This window comes from Podarcis erhardii (genome assembly GCF_964252035.2).
Source record: "Podarcis erhardii genome assembly, chromosome: 5".
Lineage (NCBI taxonomy): Eukaryota > Metazoa > Chordata > Lepidosauria > Squamata > Lacertidae > Podarcis > Podarcis erhardii.
The window spans coordinates 29,665,208-29,683,204 of record NC_138509.1 but is presented as its reverse complement, the minus strand read 5'-3'; the positions used below and the strand labels follow the sequence as shown (position 1 = coordinate 29,683,204).

The window sequence follows — 17,997 nt, the reverse complement described above, 5'->3', positions numbered from 1 at the left end:
TTCTCACAGTAGCCTACCAGATACCTCTGGGAAGCCTGCAAGGGGAGCACAGCACTTTCTGCACTTGTGATTTCCAGCAACTGACACCCGGAGACTCCACTGCAACTGCTCTCAGCCTCTTCACAATTGCACACAGAAAGAAAGAACAATGGATTCATTGTCCATCAGTGGCATCATTATCCTCCGTTCCCCTGTACCCTCAATTAAAAGGCCAGCAGCTACAGAGTGCTGAACAATGGCAGCACAGCGATGTCATCCTTGTTTGGATGACCTCCTGGGAAACAGCTGATGGGGAAACGGCAGTGGGGGAGACGAATGCAAGAAAAGTTTCTCAAACATGCTGGTCTTCAACAGACGAGTTGGCACCCACTACTGCCTGACCAAAGGTGGATATGATAGCAGTCAAAAATTAAGACCTGGGTCCCCTAATGTATATTTACATTACAGGAGAATTCTCAGTCTGTAAAAGTTAAGACTGCAAAAAATATGTTCCTCCTGAGTTTTCTTTCGTAGCTTGCCACCATCTCAAGGTTGCTGTTTCCCACCTGACACATCACTTTACGAACCTATCAAAGGTTTGTACATAAAAGTTCAGGCCCTGCTCCTCTCTTTCCACTGCATCAGGCAGGTTCCTTGGCACTTCTCTTGCCACTTCTCCAATCACCTTCTGTGCCCAATCTCTTATTCTGTGGTCCCAAAGTCTTTTGAAGACAGGGAGAACTTGGATGGGGAGCCAACAATAACATTCAACAGCATGCTAATACACTATCTTAAACACAGCCTCCAGACCTCAGGAACATAATAAGGAGACTGTGCATGACACTCCCATTTACCTCCTGTATAACCTCAAAGAGGCCACAGGAGTGCTTTAAAGCAAAAAGAGAGGATGGTGATTCATATGGTCACCTGGTGGCAATTCTTACTCACCACAGGGGATCAGACTAGTTAAATGCAAGCCTTCTGTATTAGCACTACAAACAGGAGGTCATTTCAAGAGGGAGTTGTTAAGTTGTGTTTCTTACACAGTCAACCTTGGAGAGGAGCTTAGTCTTTACTACTTGTCCCCTTTCCACAAAATACTTGGCATCCATTCATCTCCCCCACAGCAAAATCAAGGTTCCAAAATTTGCCTACTGTGCCAGTCTACACACCCCAATTCTATTATATCCTAAAATGCCATTCAGGTTAATAACATGTGGAGAATTCTGTCCTGAGCTAGCTAGCTCCAGAACTTGTTAGCAGAGGATTAGTGCAGTAGTACACCCTATTCATTTAGAAGATCATGTGAACCCAGTTAACTCTTCATCGAGTCTAATTGTATCCACATCATTAGCGTGGAAGTAAACTTTCGTCCAAATCAGCCTTAGAAACGCTTGAGCAAACTTCAGAGTGATTATAACAGTTACTATGGAGACACTATGGGAACACACAGCAAATTAAAGGAAGTGCTAATCTCAGCAAAATTCAAAAGAATGTCCCAGTTAGTGCTCTGCTCCTTAAAGGCTCACTACTCAAAACCCAAGATTTCGTTTTGTACTTGCTAGCGCACAGCTCCAGCGCTTTCTTGTCTACAGGATGTTCCGAGTCATTCAAATGTCACAAAGCCACAATCTCAAGGTCACATGGAAGGGAGCCACAGCCAACTCTGACTGCCGCAATCAACAAAGTTCATTCTTGAAATATATACTACAGCAATAAATGATAAGCCTATGGTATCAGCTTCAGGTAGCCACTGTGCCCTTCCATGGAGCAAAGTTCTCCCTTCCCAAGTCTGCTTCTGTGCTATTACAATATGGGCAGCATCAACCCCTCTTAACTGCTAGGGTGCGAGTGTTCAGAGATGAAAGGCTCAATTCTAAGGGCACTTTCCACTAAATATATTTTGCTCTTTCACAGAGAAATATTGTATAGATTTTCTTCGTACAGTGGTACCTCGGGTTAAGTTCTTAACCTGAAACTGTTCTTAACCTGAAGCACCACTTTAGCTAATGGGGCCTCCTGCTGCCGCCACGCCACTGGAGCACCATTTCTGTTCTCATCCTGAAGCAAAGTTTTTAACCCGAGGTACTATTTCTGGGTTAGCGGAGTCTGTAATCTGAAGCGTATGTAACCTGAAGTGTATGTAACCCGAGGTACCACTGTACTGGAAAATTACTTTCAAAAAGAGACACCGTGAGATAGAATCATGACCTTTCCTCCAAAGCACTCTTCCAAAGAATGCAACCTATTTCCTTCCTGTGAAGGACAATTAAAAAGTGTGGGTTGGGTGTCCTATCTGAGGGTGTTACGAGTCAAAAGACCTTTCTACTAATCTGTTTATCTGCTGAACTATGTACCTCGTCGAATGAGATGGATGACCAACTGCAGAGGTAGGTTGCGTTATTAGAAAAATACGCATGAACTTTGTGATGTGACTCATTGGCATTAAGCTATCTGAGGTTCAGTGTTTAAACAAAGATGTGTGGTCCCTTTGGATTGTTATGGTTTGGGGTAGCACAACATTCACAGAATATGCTTGCTGCAAACTTTACACTTATAATGATGCCTACAACTTCAGCTCCAAGCCCAATAAAGTTCATGTAGCTGCATTTACTCACATTCTCTTGTGGTATTATGTTTTCCTCTCCTCCTGTTCTCACCCACCTGCCCCCATCAGGAATGGTGTGCTGTACTGCAGTTCTCTCAGTCCATGACCATTAACTTCGCTGAGGCTGATGGGAGATGCAGTTCACAATCACTGGAAGCCAAGACTCTAAATGCCCCATTTTGTTTCTTGCTTCTGGTGTAAAGCACCATTTAAGGCAATGTACAACTGGAAAATTCTTTTACTGTTTATAATACGAATTTTTAAAAATCTATACCTACATCAGGATGGAAAACATGTGCCACTCAGGATACTGTTAAGACTACAACTTCTGTCCTCTCTAACCACTGGCCATGCTGGCTGGGGCTGACTGTAGTCCAAAAACATCTGCAGGGAAACAAGTTCCCCACTTCCTAACCTATACCATCAAAAGACCAAAGCTTATTAAATATAATTTTTATTTTGCAAAGACACAGCATCCTATTTCCTCTTCTTCCCTTTGTTTGGGCCTGTGTTTTCATCTGTGGCACCGCCCTTGCGACGAGCCAGCCACTCATGTTCCAACTGTTTCAGCATATCTTGGGTGAGGAGTCCCTGCTGTATTAGTCTGGCAGCCAGAGCGCCCTGAGCTCGGCCCTGTGCTTCAGCAGGCCTATAGTTCATCGCTTTGGATCCCCTTGCTCGTCGGTGCCCTTGGGTCTTCACGTCACTTGGGGAAAGCTCTGCGTTAGGCTCTAGGAGGTCCTCTGCATTCAACATCCCATTGCCAATGCTAGCCCTCTGGAGAGGAAAGTCGTCTGGTAAAGAGACAGACCCAGAAGCGGCCTGCGATACTCGGATCAGCCTCGTAATGTTAAGCACCCCGACTTGTATAATGTCGTCCAGCTCCTTCTGTATGTCCCTGACGAGAGCAGCATCCGGGAACATGTCCATAAACCGGTAGCTACAAGGAAACATGCATGTATGATAAGTTCAGACCAATAATTCTTGAAAGGTTATCAGCCCCCAGCCCCTTCAACAGGCACTTTGGGACCTCTTCAATAAAATGCTGAATCCAGCTACTTGTGTGAGCAGAACTTCTGCACATGCAACAGAACTTCCTCTCCTTTTTCTCCCATCACCTGCATGCTCTCTGGATCTGCTCTGAAGCTCCCCCCTACCCCATTTTGGGGATCTGTAGTCCTGGGCATTAACTGATCAGCATATTATCTGTTATGCACTTCAAGTTTCTGGGGTTAAGATACAAATGAAACTATGTAGCAATTTAGAGCAAACCGCTGATCAAGTTGTTATACCTCAAAAACACATGTAATCTGGGGTGTGGGTGTGGGTGTGTTTAAGTGTAATACGCAATACCATTAAGCCAAAAGGCTTACAATAAAAAGCTAATATCACACACAGTTTATGCATAGCCTAGTAGACAAGATAGAATATTTTAAATGAAAGGAGGGCAGTGTCTGGCTCTCCAAGTGTCGCTGAACTACAAATCCCATCAGCCTTAGCCAGTTTAAACCAAGGATGATGGGAGTTGCAGTTCAGAAGCATTTGGAGAGCAACCCGTTAGCCACTCTGGTTTGAAACCATCTATAAAATAGCTGTGTTTTATTCCACAGTTCTCCAAGAAGTTCGTGGCAGCAGCACGCAGTGGGTTACCCATTTTATACTTGCATCAGTCATGTGCAACAGCTTAGGCTGAGCATGGATTTAAATCCAAGTATCCCTAATCTATGTCCAGAGCTCTACACCCCACCCCCACCCCTCACCTGTCCCTCATCTGTTCTCCACCTCCAAAAAAGATCTTGTTTCTCTTCTGCATTAACTGAATAGGTCGAAAGAACCGGTTGTTCAGCCTCTGTCTTAGCAGAGCTGACAGTAAACAACTCCTCTCCGGTCCCAACTTAATGACACTTCAAATATGCAGTTTCTGATATGGTACAGTTCTCTCCCAGGACTGCTCCTTCCCCAGACCGATGCAGGAAATCGCTTGTTTCAAAGTGCCTCTATTTCAAAATCTCCCTGAACATGGAAAGCAAACCCATCTTGGAAGAGGCTGCATTAGACGCCATCTCCCTGTTGGGTGTTTTCCACATGCAGAGAAATTTTGACAAGGAGGAGTTTTAAGACCAATAGTTCCCCACCAACATTCTGCATTGGTGTCATCTCACATGAGGACTGAACCACGCTTTTACCCAAAGCGGAGGACTCCTTATTCCCCAAAGCGGCCCACATTAAGGAAGAGGAGGAAGAAGGAACCAAGCCTCCAGTACCTCAGCCACAGATACAGATCGAGGACATCATGAACAGCTTCAAGGTGTACAAGGTCCTTTATATTCTGGGGCGGGACTAGAGGCCAATTAATATGCCTGCACAGCCAGTCAAATGTCAGAGGTTCATTTCTGCTAAACTGCCGTGCAAACTAGAAAAGGAAAAAGAAGAAGCATTAAGCAATGAATATATCCCCAAGAACAATACCACCATAAATCTCTCACACTGCCAAATGCCCTTTGCAGCAGCCTACTTTTTTCCTGCCAAACCTAGCCATGACAATAGTTTATGATATAAACTTTCTAAAATGCTTTGGATGCCAAAAAAAACCCCCCAGAATTTCCCATGTGTCTCAGATCAGGCACTGGAAAAGGAGAGGCTGAAGGTTGTAATGCTTCTGTAATCATGAATAAGGTACAGTTTTGCCGGCCTGTGAAATGTCCAGTAACTCCTCATGCTTTATGGAACATGAGTAAAGGCTGGGGCAGTTCAGGTACACCAGCAGAAGCAAGCGGGTGCACCCACCACTGAGCCCAAGCCAACCCAAATTTACCAGCATCTTGCTCCAACCCCTCACTGTCCCAGGATGTAACTGTGGCACCACTGCTGGGAGACCAGACAAATATCCATATAGCATTCTGATCACCACCATCTCAACTTGTCATTTGGGTCACCTAATTTTGATCATGCCTACAAATGGATGAAGAGACTGACACCAGCTTAGTACAACACGGACTACTCTCACAAAAATGCACGCTGATGCACACACACAGGAGAGGCAAGTCACTTACCTTCAACAGCGAAGTGCAGACGTAAGGCTGCTTCTTGTTGATGGGTGCTGTGCAGAACACGTATCTGGCTCTCAAGTTCAGTGGAATGTGCTGAATCATGTCAGCTAGAAATTTGAAGTCATCAACATTGCACACAAAGTAGAGGCCATCAACTTGAGAGAGGCTCACAAAAATATCCTGTTTTAAAGAAAGATAAACATGCTCTTAGTTAGATGAAGCCCTGACTATCCCCATAGAAATCTATCAATATTCACACAAGGAAACTAGCAATTTCCTGCAGCATCTCTGCAGCCAATGAGACAAGTCCTTCTTGAGACTTGAAAAGGAAAAGGGAAACCTATCAACTGCAGAAGCAAACACTGCAAAGATAGCCTGGCTATGCAGATTAGACGCTAGTAAACAGCTCCTCAAAATCCTAACTAGCATTCTCTAGCTAAGATAATGAAGCTTAAACTGCTGTACACAGAAATGTAAAACTTAACAGGTTTTCTGATTCTTACAAGTAGATTTGATAGAGTGGCATCTGGAAGATGATATGCAAACATCTCAATCTGGTCAGCGGTAGGATGCAAGCCAGCAGTCTGGGTGAAAAAAAGAGGGGGGAGAAAAGGGTCTCATTATTACAAGAATTAAACTTTCCTAAATTTATTTTATCTGACTATCAGAACAAGCATCTAAACAACAAGGTGGCCCAGTCAGCATATGCCCTATGCAACATTTACTGCACTAATATTAATGTAACAGCTACTTAGCTAAAAAGTTCCAGAGAACCAGCTTATACATTATCATCTTCATTTGATTAAGCAGCAGTAAGTCCCATGAGCAGGGATTTCCTCATTTCCAAAGTGTTCTGCTAGTAAATGTTGCTAATGATCACCACCAAAAGTGATGGAAATTTATTTTCTTTTTCTGTATGGTGTGTTAATGTGAACGGTAACAATAAAATTTAAGTAAAAAAAAGAGTTGCTAATTCTCATACAAGTACTTATATTCCAGGTCATGTCAATTGCTTGAATTGTTACTTGCACAAATAAGTTGGCAGGGTGTGGGGGGAGATGGCTCAGTGGTAAAAGGCCCCCGATTCACTCCCCACTTAAAAGCTGTATGCAACACATGATGGAAAGATCCCTCTCAGAGGTTCTGGAGAATAGCTGCAAGTCAGATTAATACAATACTGAGCTAGAAAAACGAAATTTTGACCCGGTAGAAGCTTCCTATGACTGATCAACTCGTTTTAAGATGCTCCAATGCTGCTCTACTATCAGACAACTGAAAAATGCACCAACAATATGATGATGTTGTTGATAACAATATCCTACCACTATGGGATCCACTGATTTATTCAAGATTTCCTTTAACAAAGGAAGGTCATCTCGATGCATGGTGGTGACTTCCCCTTCTCCAAATACAGTGCTAAATCTTCCCGCTCTGCCTGAGATTTGTAGAGCTTGAGATGTTGTAATTGTATCCATTTCCTTCTCACCCTTCTCATTGATAGTTGGCTTAATGAGGGAGTTAAAAATGATTCTTTTTATGCTCCTAGAACAAAAGCATAGATAGTGGATTAACACTGACATCAGAACAAAGAGCTATGATTTGTAATTCTCAAAACATGAACCTTATCAATACAATGCAGAATTTCACCACAAACCCAAAGGTTTGTCAGGAAAAGGTGTCAGACAGATGACTCCGAACACAGATATCTCCACAGTCTCAGGTTTGCCACATAGTAGTGGGTGGCTGCTAGATGTGCAATGTCCATTCTGGAACAAACATTCTACCCCTATACATCTAAGCTCACTAGGCCCAGTGCAATGCAACTCCCAGTGAATGCACCAACCCTATCCAACTTTTGATGGCGTTCCATCTTCCACACTGCTGGAAAGGTACAAGAGATATGATGAGGCTCAGTGCCACACAGACAGGCTCTTATGAACAGCTTAGTTATCTAGATCATCATCTAATGTCTCTGCACTGGAAGCAGCACTCTATTGAGAAATGGGACAAAAATGGTTAGAAATCCTGCTCCAGTCAGGTTAAATTAAGAAACCAGTACTTGCCTATACACAAGGGCCACAGGGGATATGTAGCACTGAGATATGGTTTTGGAAAAAGCCAAGAACTACCACCAACACATTTAACTCATTCTGATAGAATCTGCAACCCACCCAGGATACTTACAAATTGAGTCCCATTCCAATTGCATCTGTAGCAACCATGATTTTACACGGATCATCGGGATCGTTGAATTTCCTTGCCTGTGTAAGTTTTGTCCCTGAAACAATGACAAGTGTAGACTATGTTGCAATTTACATTTATGGTTTTCAGTTTGGTTTGAAATGAACCAAATATATTAAATACTTTAAAATTACCATTCCACAATGGTGTTTTGCAGGTGACAGTGAAAAATGTTAATATTCTGAACTACTTAGCAGCTGTTCAGATATGTCAGTGGCCCACTGAGATTACCTTGGAAGCAGGCATGGGCTCACATGAAAGCACTATTTGCATGAGCTGGTATCTCCATGTGGAGCAATGTATATGTGGCCATATATGCTTCTGGTGATAATAAGAACCTTAAGTTGCCAGTTTTGCCCAAGCTTCTGGTGCCATGCACATTCCATCCCACCCTGGCATCTCTGTCTACTTCCAAGATCTGTGTAGGCCCCTCTGACATGACTGAACCAGCTCCTAAGACAGTATCATCACTGCTTTCCCCTCTTCCTGTGTGTCAGGCAACTTGCAAGTTTTCATTTATGCTGCCCATACCCAACGTGAAGTGTCTGTACACTGCTAGGAATCTGTCAGGATAAAGGGCTGTTTAGAAATTCTTGAAATAATAAGTGGCCATGGAGAAGAAGGGAGACTTCAGGAAATGCAAACCGTACATGAAAATGCAGTCAGCACAGAACTAAAAACTAGACTGAGCTGCGTATTATTAAAGCTGTATGGGCAGATCTATCCCCTGTATAGTGTATGGTAATCAAGGCCATCCCTGCTAAGAATCTGTGAACCAGACAAGTACTAGATGAACAAGTTAACATTTTCCAAGACAAGGTGCCAAAGAAAGAAATGCACATTTAAAAACACAGCATACTATAAATTCTGGACAGCTGCTTGTTCACTATGCATTTGGACCCTTCTTAAAATATCATAACCAAATTTTGCATGATGGTTCCCAAGATGAAGGAACAGGTTTTTCCTTTGTTTGGATACAACTGGGTGCCATTTTGAATCAAGGTAAGAGGACTGAACCTGCATTGATTTTCACTACTGATTCCAAAACTGCACTGTTTCTTGGGGTTTCTCAGAATTCTTGGGTATGATGTTGCAAGTACTTCAATATTCAAATATTGAACAGAAATTTCCTAATTATTCACATAGCATTCACCCCTCCCAACTCCCCCAACATATATCAAAGAGTAATTACCAGGTGGCAGACTTCCATATATGACAGCACATTCTAGGCCCCGGGTTTCAATTTGCCGGCTCACTGAATAAATATCATTCTTACTGAAACAGACAATACAGTCTCCAGGGCGAAGGTTATCTAGAGATTCAAGGGCCTGATCCAGGACTTTTAGAGGGGTGAGTCTTTTGTAGTTTCTCACCTGGAGAGAAAAAGCATCATTTACCCTTGCAACCATCACAGAATTGCAGTCAATAAGAGACATGGGTAGCAATCAGGTAAACTACACTGGCACACACAAGGGGTTGGTTGCAGTGGAAGTATAATATATAACCACCAGCTGGCATAGAAGCAGTTCATCAGTAGGTGGTGAGTGATGGAGGTGGGTTTTTTGGCAAACTGATGGAATGAGCCCCGCTTCTCATTTCTCCCACTGAGACACTTAAGGGAAAAGAGGCCTGGTGAATAATCTTGCTAATGCCAGAAACATATTAACAGCTTCACAACTGATGCACTGATTTTAATGCACAGGCTCTAGTGAGTATTTTTAAGAAAGGGTAGCTATAGAGATAGATATGGACAATGCCTACCTCAACCTCCTCCCCTGTAGTATACATGAGCTCTGTCACCAAGTTAATAGCAGCAGCCTCACCACAAACATGGATTTCTTCTGCACAGAGTCCTAAATAAAAAATGTACACAAGAAAGGAAGACTGCAAAAGCAGTTTACATAGATCACACATACTGAAAACAGACATATGGCTTGCATTGCTACTATAAGGCTATCATAATCAAATGTTTTGCTTGCAGATGTTTGTAGCTAGCAAAGCCCAGTAAGACTTGCCCAGTTCATGAATCTGAATAACCACCTCATTCAATTGTTATGCAGGTTCTGTGGAGCCACTTGTTCAAAACTATAATATCAAGGAGAATAACTTACCCCACCCTAATATCCATATCAAGTTACACACTTTGCTGGGAAGGCAGTGGAATTTACTTCTGAGTAAACCATGCCAAAATTTGGACAGTATTTCATTGTCCGACAACTACCCAAGATGGAAGCAAGTGCTAGGATCAAAACAATTGCAACTGGTTCTACACACCCTGTTTTTCAACCCCTCAAGTCACTGATTTTGAAACAGAGGGGACTTGGCTTTGTATGATGGTCTGCTAAGGGTGGTTCTTAAGATGGTCTGCTTAAGTGGTTCTTTGGATCCCGGCCATCACTATCCCACCACGAAGGATGGAAATAAAGCTATTCGAAATGCACATTACAAATTTAGTAGACTGGCTATTTTTATTTTAAATCTAAATAAAATTGGATACAGTTCAATGTGTCAGTACACCATACTCATACATAGGACAGGTTCAACTAACATTCCTGAGCAGACTTCCTCACCAAGTACTCTGGAGATATTATTGGAGTACAACTTCAACTAGCTCCAGCCAACATGGCAAATGGTCAGAGAAACAGTTCAGAACTGGAGGGCACCAGCTTGGGGAAGGAAGGCTGTTCTGGAGCCCTGCACTACACTGTCCATATGAAAGAGAAGTCGCATATCAGTAGCTAAAGGTAATTTGTTTTACTAACATGAAACCTGCAGAAAACATACCCAAGAGTGCTCGCGTCCAGGCCCAACCTCTGGAAGGATCTTTAATCATCTGGATTTCATCAATCACAGCTACTTCATCTTAAAAATACAAAAAATGGTGGTATGTGGTAAAAGGGACCAGAAAAACAAACTTCAAAAGGTAAAAGACAGAAGGAAAACAATAATTTCAATTATGAACAGTTACAGATAGGTAGCCGTGTTGGTCTGCCATAGTCAAAACAAAACAAATTCCTTCCAGTAGCACCTTAAAGACCAACTAAGTCAGTTCTTGGTATGAGCTTTTGTGTGCAAACACACTTCGTGTTCAAACACACTTTGAAGAAGTGTGCATGCACACGAAAGCTCATACCAAGAACTGACTTAGTTGGTCTTTAAGGTGCTACTGGAAGGAATTTGTTTTGTTTCAATTATGAATTCTTTAAACAGTTTTTACAAACAGTTTTAAGAACGGTTTCTACATTGTCATTTATCTGGCCTGTTAATCTGTTATAACAGAGAAAAAATTCTACATTGAAATATATCAGAACACTACAGAGGCAAATTTATAAAACTAGAACATGATATGCTTCAATACCCTTGAAGAACACACAAAAAAGAAAGAAGTTTACATACAGGGTGTAGTGACGCTGCACATCTCAATAGTGCAAGCAACATGGGCAGCCTGCCTGCCTTCAGGATCAACACAAACACGTTCTTCTCCAGTTACCAAGTCACATGGCACGTTCTATAAGGTTTAAAGAGAGAGAAGATACAGGTGGTTTTTCTAGGAAGAGAAATCCAACCTAAGCTCCCAAAGTATACTACTGTACACTGAAATATGAAAACAGACAACATACAGCCCAATAAAGCATCTTGTGCAGAAATCAAAATCTTAGAAAACAAATCCCGAGCACCCCCATTTTTGTTTTAAACAAGAGCTACTAAAAAATGGATGCAAATAGAGAAAGAGGGTAGATGGGAAGAGCATCCCTCCAAAGCAAGGAAGGAGGAACCAAGCAGAAGTTCTTGAAGGAGGCCTCTAGCAGCCAAAGTTAACCACCCCTCCCACACTGTCACTCTCCAGCCAGTGGGCGCCATCTTAACATTCCCAGGTTTGCTTCAGAGAAAGGCAAACTCTCCACAGGCAGCTTGGAATAGACATACTTTTCAGGAGAGTATATTCTAAGAGATAGTCCCTGTGGCTTTAACAGACACATTTAATTTGTTTAAGTTCTAGAAGCTCAGAACTGCCTACAGCAGTTGGCAGCAAGTCACGAGGGTGGCAGATGGCAGCCTTTCCCAGCCCTCCCTTGAGATGCCAGGGGTCAAACCTGGGGTATTCTGAAAGCAAGCCTTGTGCTTGACCAAAGAATTATAGCCCTTTCAGTCTCAGAAAATACGACGATACAAACAAAAAAAAAAGGTTCCTATCTAGCCATCGTGATAAAGACATAAATATGATGGCAAATAAATCTATATGGGTGGAGAAGGCTGCAATGGTCGTGAACCTGTAATGTTAACTGGTGCGGCAGTGTGACTGAATGCTGCTGCCTTCAATGCATTTGGTTTAGGGTGTGCTGAGCTTTACAATACAGGCTTTGAACAGCTCATAACTGTTTTGGCTTCCTTTAACTGAGATTGTTGCAGAAAGCACATACTCCAATATGACAGAGGTACTCATTCAGCAGCCGCAAGATCTGGATTCTGCTGTCTCGGCTACAGATATTCTGTTTACTCATTTGACAGCTACAGAACTCCAGAAGTTACTAATGTCTCAAGCAAAAAAAGGTAGTCAATGCAGCATAACAAAAATGATCACTAGATAGCTACTTTTACTAATATAACTGTATTTGCACTTATTCTTTCTTTTACCTCTTCCTTTCTTCTCTCCCCTTCCACTATTGTGCACACCCACTGTCAAAATATAATTATGCGCTTATTGGTGTACTTGTTTTGTTTTTTTGCTTATGTGACTGTGAAAAATATTGTGTACACTGACAATACTTTATCATGAATCATCATCACAGACTGTAACAGTCACAGAAGCATGGAAACACATTTAACATACTGACAGCATCGTTACTCTTCTGGAAGATCTCATGTGCCAGAAGCTTCAAAGGGCCACAGTATATTCCTGATTTTGCTGCTAAATATCTCTGGATTGCATGGTAGGTTTTTCCACTGTTTGTAGGACCAGCATGAAATACAATTTTTCTTTGGATAGCTCTGGCGTCCTGATACCTATAACGATACATAGAGAAATGCATAGTTGAGCCTGGCAGTCTGTTTGTTTAAACACCACCTCACTTCGTAGTATATACATAAGCTGAAAACTAAATACACCTTTAGATATGTTGATTTCAAACCATGTAATCTCACACCTCAATTTCTGTGATTTTTGATAACGTTTTTTCAATTAAAGAAAAACACTCAAAAGTAACACAAGACACTGATGGCAACTTCAGTGAGAATAACTGACATGATAGGAACATAAAATGCACATTGTCCCAGCACTGACATTGTTATTATCATAAGGAAGACATATAAGTGATTTTAAAAAGCTAACCAGTTGGGTGGCAATCTCAAATCACTGATTTTACGCAGATCATCCATACACTCCAGCATAGGAAAAATCTGCTTAGCATGTCTCATGAAAAATGGAAACAGATCATCAACGTGCCCTAGAAGGAAGGAGAAAGGTATATTAAAATCAACAAGGAGTAAACCATCACCCAGTGATGTATTCAGAATAATTATAATATTGCTAAGTCTGGTGATATAAATAATGTCAGTGGACAATTCTTAAAACCCTATTAGCTGTGAATAACCTTCTAAATTACAAGAAAACCCAAGTACTCAGAATTAAACTTAAGACATTTGGCATCATTTCACAATATCATTTTTTTAATCGTCTTTTAGGGACTAAATAATTTCTAATATACTTAGAATTTACACATACTTTTCTGTATTACAGGCCCATTTGCAGCAGCTCTTCTCTAGTACTGCACTAAACAAACAACTTCAATCATGGCCTCAAGAATCAAAAGCTCATATGCCTTGTTTTAAATTAAGAAGCCCCATCGAAAGGTTTCCATGAGATTTGGGTTGGAGTCCTGCTCTCCCCATGTAGAGGGATTCCATGTCCCATGTGGACATGGAAGAGAGCCAGGAGGGAAGAAGGAAGGAGCAGCCTGGAACAGCCTTCTCTGCCTCCCTTCTCAGTGCTCTCTGGGTGCCCAGTTTCCTAGTCTCTGTTCCTTTGCAAGAAGCAGGGAGACTCCAAGGTGTTCCCATTAGCATGTTGTACTCTGCTCCTTGTACAGGACCTGCAAATCTGAATGTCCTAAAGGGCCCCTGGGTTGCTTTGCCATGGCCTGTGAAACAGCTGAATGCAGGCTAATCAGGAGCATCCACACCTTGCCCTCTGTGTAAAGAGGAGGATTATACTCTTGGCATTGCCATTTGCTGTATTTTAGGTTAGGGTCAATTCTAATGAACTCAGTGTAGTGAACTGGTACCAGAAATAAGAGCAAATACAAAGTATAATTTTCACTCTTTGTTGTCCCTACTATAATCTTCTAACATTCTCATTACAGTATTAACTTATTAAGGTTGTTGATGTGCACAGCAGACACAAGTACACACTTGTGCCCATTCATTTAAGTAGAGATATAAGCTCTAAAACAGAAACAAGCTGAATAAATGGATATAAACCAGATGTTAAAATGTAAACAGTCAGAAGCCAGCAAGGAGAGTCTAAGATGACATACTTCAAGGAAAAGGGTTCAAAATGAGGCTTCAGCATGAAGTTGCTCAGTTGGAATTTATTTGAAGATTTAATGCATACTCTTTATTTTGCTTTGTTGATTCATCATTACCTGGGAACTGGGCACACCCACTCTTGGATCTTTCACTTGTTTGTATCTGTGTTCTACACAGTAATGCAGTCACACTTCTGTCTTGGTGATGTACCAGTATCTGATGTTTAAACAACAGCACTTAACACCTCTGTCACATATTCAACAAAGGGTTGCCTAAGGCCATTTACTGGTTCACAGCACTCACTCCCATCTCTCACTCCTAGCCATTATGATACACTGGCAAATATTATAATCTAACCCATTAAGTTCCTTATTCATAAGGGTAAAGCAAATTTTATTTACCCATAAGTTTATCACCCATAACATTTAAGCGTCTTTTTTAAGAAGAATGATTGGGGAGGGGAGGGGGAAATAATGTTCAATATACTTACCAGCACCACAGCATATATCATTTAGGAGAATGTGCACATCAGGACCCAAGAAACTTGATTCCATTATGTATTTCCTAAAGCTTATAAATGCTTGATGAAACAGACGAGCTATAAAGGGGAGAGGAAAATACACACAAGCAAGTTCGGTATTGCACACAAAACTCCACTTCCTACAAACTGGACCAGAGATCTAATGACAAAACAAGATTTTTAGCTTGAAAACTACAGAGTGCTTTGTTTTCAGTAGGATTATACCCAGGCATGTGGTCACTGAAACACTCAAGACATTTCAAATCATGTTAAGATACCTGACAATCCCCATGTAACCCTGCAATGCTTCCCACACTATTCTAGAATGTCTCCAACTTTCAGAAGCTGTTCAATGGGACAAAGGAAAGGGGTGATCAGCTAAAATCTGCCTATTCTACTTCCATGAACTCTTGGATGAACTAAAGTTTTTAACTGTAACTGTTTCTAAAATGTAACTGTTTCTAAATTGTAACTGTATTTATAAACCTGTTTTGGGGTGCTTTACAAAAAGTGAATGTCTCAATAAAGATCATTTTTTTAAAAAAATACAAAAAGTGAATGTGTTTGCTGCCCGGGCTCTTTTGGGAGGATATAAATTCAAAAAAAAAATCATAATAACAACACACTATTTTATTAAGCACTGACTTAAGCAGTAAGTTTTAGAAGTAGAATTAGAAAAACTTAAGAGTCAAAAAAAAGATTAAGTCCAGATAGGAGCTTCTCGTAAAGCATGTAGAAACATCCAATATTCTATTATCCCTAGAACCACATATTGCATACCATCTAGTCCATTTTCTGCCCCCAGTCTCTGTACTTCTTTTCTCTTGTAAAATTTATTTAATACTTTCAGGACTTCGCCTAGAAGACAAAATACAGATACTGTCAAGCTAACTGGAATGGCAAATTACTTGTGCAAAAAAAATACTTTATACACTTCAAGCATTTAATCAAGAAAGGGTTATACACCAAAAGAAAAAGTAGTCACCAAAAACATATTGTGAAATCCACCTTCTATAAATCTGCTATGGAGACTAACAATCTTAACAACAGTTACCTTTATGGTAACTTTACAATTGCCATCTGATCAGGGATGGTCAATTTCTGTTCTCCAAACAGTGATGGGCGAGTGAGGGGAGGGCCTGATACCTCATGGATGGTCAGGTTGTACAATAAATTCTGCATGATCTAAAGTGCATCACAGATTATAAGAGGTTGTTCACAGACATAGGGGTGGAATAAACGTGTGTCTTGAACGATCCCCTCAAGAGATCTGTGGCCCATTCATTTCCCAGAAATGGAGGCCATAATATGACAAAATGCACATGGTTCTCCAATACAGTATTGCTTCTTTTCTACACAGTACACTCACAATATATGCCCATCTAACTTGTGCACACTCAGCTTTACATGCTTGGCAAAAAAAAAATTTTAATGACGGGTGTCGGGTGGGGGGGACCTTTGGCAATCCCCCAACACCACCACAAGTGCACCCCAATCTGTTTGGACTACTGTACAGTGGTACCTCGGGTTAAGTACTTCATTCGTTCCAGAGGTCGGTTCGTAACCTGAAGCACCACTTTAGCTAATGGGGCCTCCTGCTGCCACCGCGCCACCGGAGCACGATTTCTGTTCTTATACTGAAGCAAAGTTCTTAACGTGAGGTACTATTTCTGGGTTAGCAGAGTCTGTAACCTGAAGCGTATGCAACCTGAAGCGTATGTAACCCGAGGTACCATTGTATATGCAATTTTGGCTTTAGGCACTATCCTCGGAACGTAACTCTCACGGGCTTATTGTACTATGCAAGTTGAAGCTTCCCTCTCACGCGCTACCTCAATGTATATTTTGAAGGGCTACTAAAACTGCCCTTGTGGGACAGGTGGGACTCGCAAGTTGCCCGCTGCCCACCCCTGTTTGGATGACAGAGAAATCCAAGAAACGGGCAAGGAACCGAACGCGCACGGTTGGCCCGCCTGTCCTTCCGCCCCACCCCCCACCCCCGGCGCCGCCGCCGCCGCTTACTCTTGTTGAGCGGGCGCGTGAGCTCGGCTCCAACGTCCCCCTCGGGGCCAGGCGACGAAGGGGACACGGGCAGAGGCACGAACAAGGAAGTGTCCGGGGCTTTGGCGCCCGCGCCGTTGCCGCCCCCGTCGGAGAAGAAACCCGCTGCTGGGGCTGCCCGGCTGGGCCCACCGCGCCGGCTCCGGAGAGCAAACAGGCCGCCATAGCGGAGCGGGGCAGCCGGCAGCCGAGAGAGCAGCCTCGCGCACCGGCTCACGGACATCGGAGCAAGAGGGAGCCTGGAGCTCGCCGGCGCGCGCCTGTTTCGTCATCGCGACAGCGGCCCAGGTCTTCAGGGAAGTCCGGCGTAGTGCCTGAAAAGTAGTGCGGAGGAAAGCTGCCTAAAGACGGCATTGGTTGGCTAGGTGAATTTAGGAGGAGTTTTATTAGAAGGCGAAAGGACTCGGAGTGCCGCCCGCACCGCCACATTCCTCGCAAAGCCATGGGCCCCTAAGAGAAGCCTCGCAGGCAGTACGAAGGGCAGCCAAGCGAGCACCCGGGCGGCCACGTGCGTTTAGGCGGAGGTGTGTCTTTGGGGCGCATTGGCTTGGGTTGCTAGGATCGTGGGCGAATTGACGTTACACGAGAATGCAAGTGCAGTAAGCACGTGAGGGGATGGTGGTGATAATGCTGCGCCAATGCGGGTAGCGCCTTATGCTCGAAGCTCGCCACGCCAAGCTCAAAATTTTATCAGCTGCTCTGTATAATGCCTGTCCTGCTCTCTAGTCTCCACCCCATCTCATTATTAAGATCCACCTCAAGAATTAGAAGTTCTTCCAGACCTTCGCTTAAGGGCAGACGCTGCCTTTTGAGCCTTCTCCGCTGGATAAACGTTCCCCTCAGCCTTGGGAAACCCCAGATCACCAGCATTTATAATCAAAGCTTTCTGCATAAATAGATGTCGGTCATAAAGAAATCTGCACATGAATAAAGCTGCAGTAATTAGGTTATTATTGTCTATTGGCACTGTCATCCAAGCCTCAGAGTAGATGCATTTGAGGTGTTTTTAAAGT

General features: G+C 42.7%; 1 protein-coding gene across 1 annotated transcript; it reads right to left on the bottom strand.

The window, feature by feature from the left end:
* Window positions 1–3,025: 3,025 nt before the first annotated feature.
* SUPV3L1 (Suv3 like RNA helicase) lies at window positions 3,026–17,233 on the bottom strand. The gene is made up of 15 exons (XM_081861795.1): window positions 16,946–17,233; window positions 15,704–15,781; window positions 14,894–15,001; window positions 13,208–13,322; window positions 12,714–12,882; window positions 11,275–11,386; window positions 10,663–10,740; window positions 9,640–9,731; window positions 9,071–9,251; window positions 7,822–7,915; window positions 6,960–7,179; window positions 6,141–6,221; window positions 5,641–5,817; window positions 4,852–5,000; window positions 3,026–3,527 (listed from the first exon to the last, which is right to left on the bottom strand). The coding sequence occupies exons 1-15, from the start codon at window positions 17,205–17,207 to the stop codon at window positions 3,065–3,067; spliced, it is 2,379 nt and encodes a 792-aa protein (XP_081717921.1). The 5' UTR covers window positions 17,208–17,233; the 3' UTR covers window positions 3,026–3,064.
* Window positions 17,234–17,997: the final 764 nt, after the last annotated feature.

What these genes read in the sequence shown, in the direction of transcription:
- SUPV3L1 (XM_081861795.1), bottom strand. Translation starts at nt 17,207, where the DNA reads ATGTCCGTGAGCCGGTGCGCGAGGCTGCTCTCTCGGCTGCCGGCTGCC. An exon ending in TTGAGATTGCCACCCAACTG is followed by an intron (nt 12,883 to 13,207) that starts GTTAGCTTTTTA and finishes GTATCGTTATAG; the next exon opens with GTATCAGGACGCCAGAGCTA. An exon ending in ATATGGAAGTCTGCCACCTG is followed by an intron (nt 7,916 to 9,070) that starts GTAATTACTCTT and finishes TCATTGTTTCAG; the next exon opens with GGACAAAACTTACACAGGCA.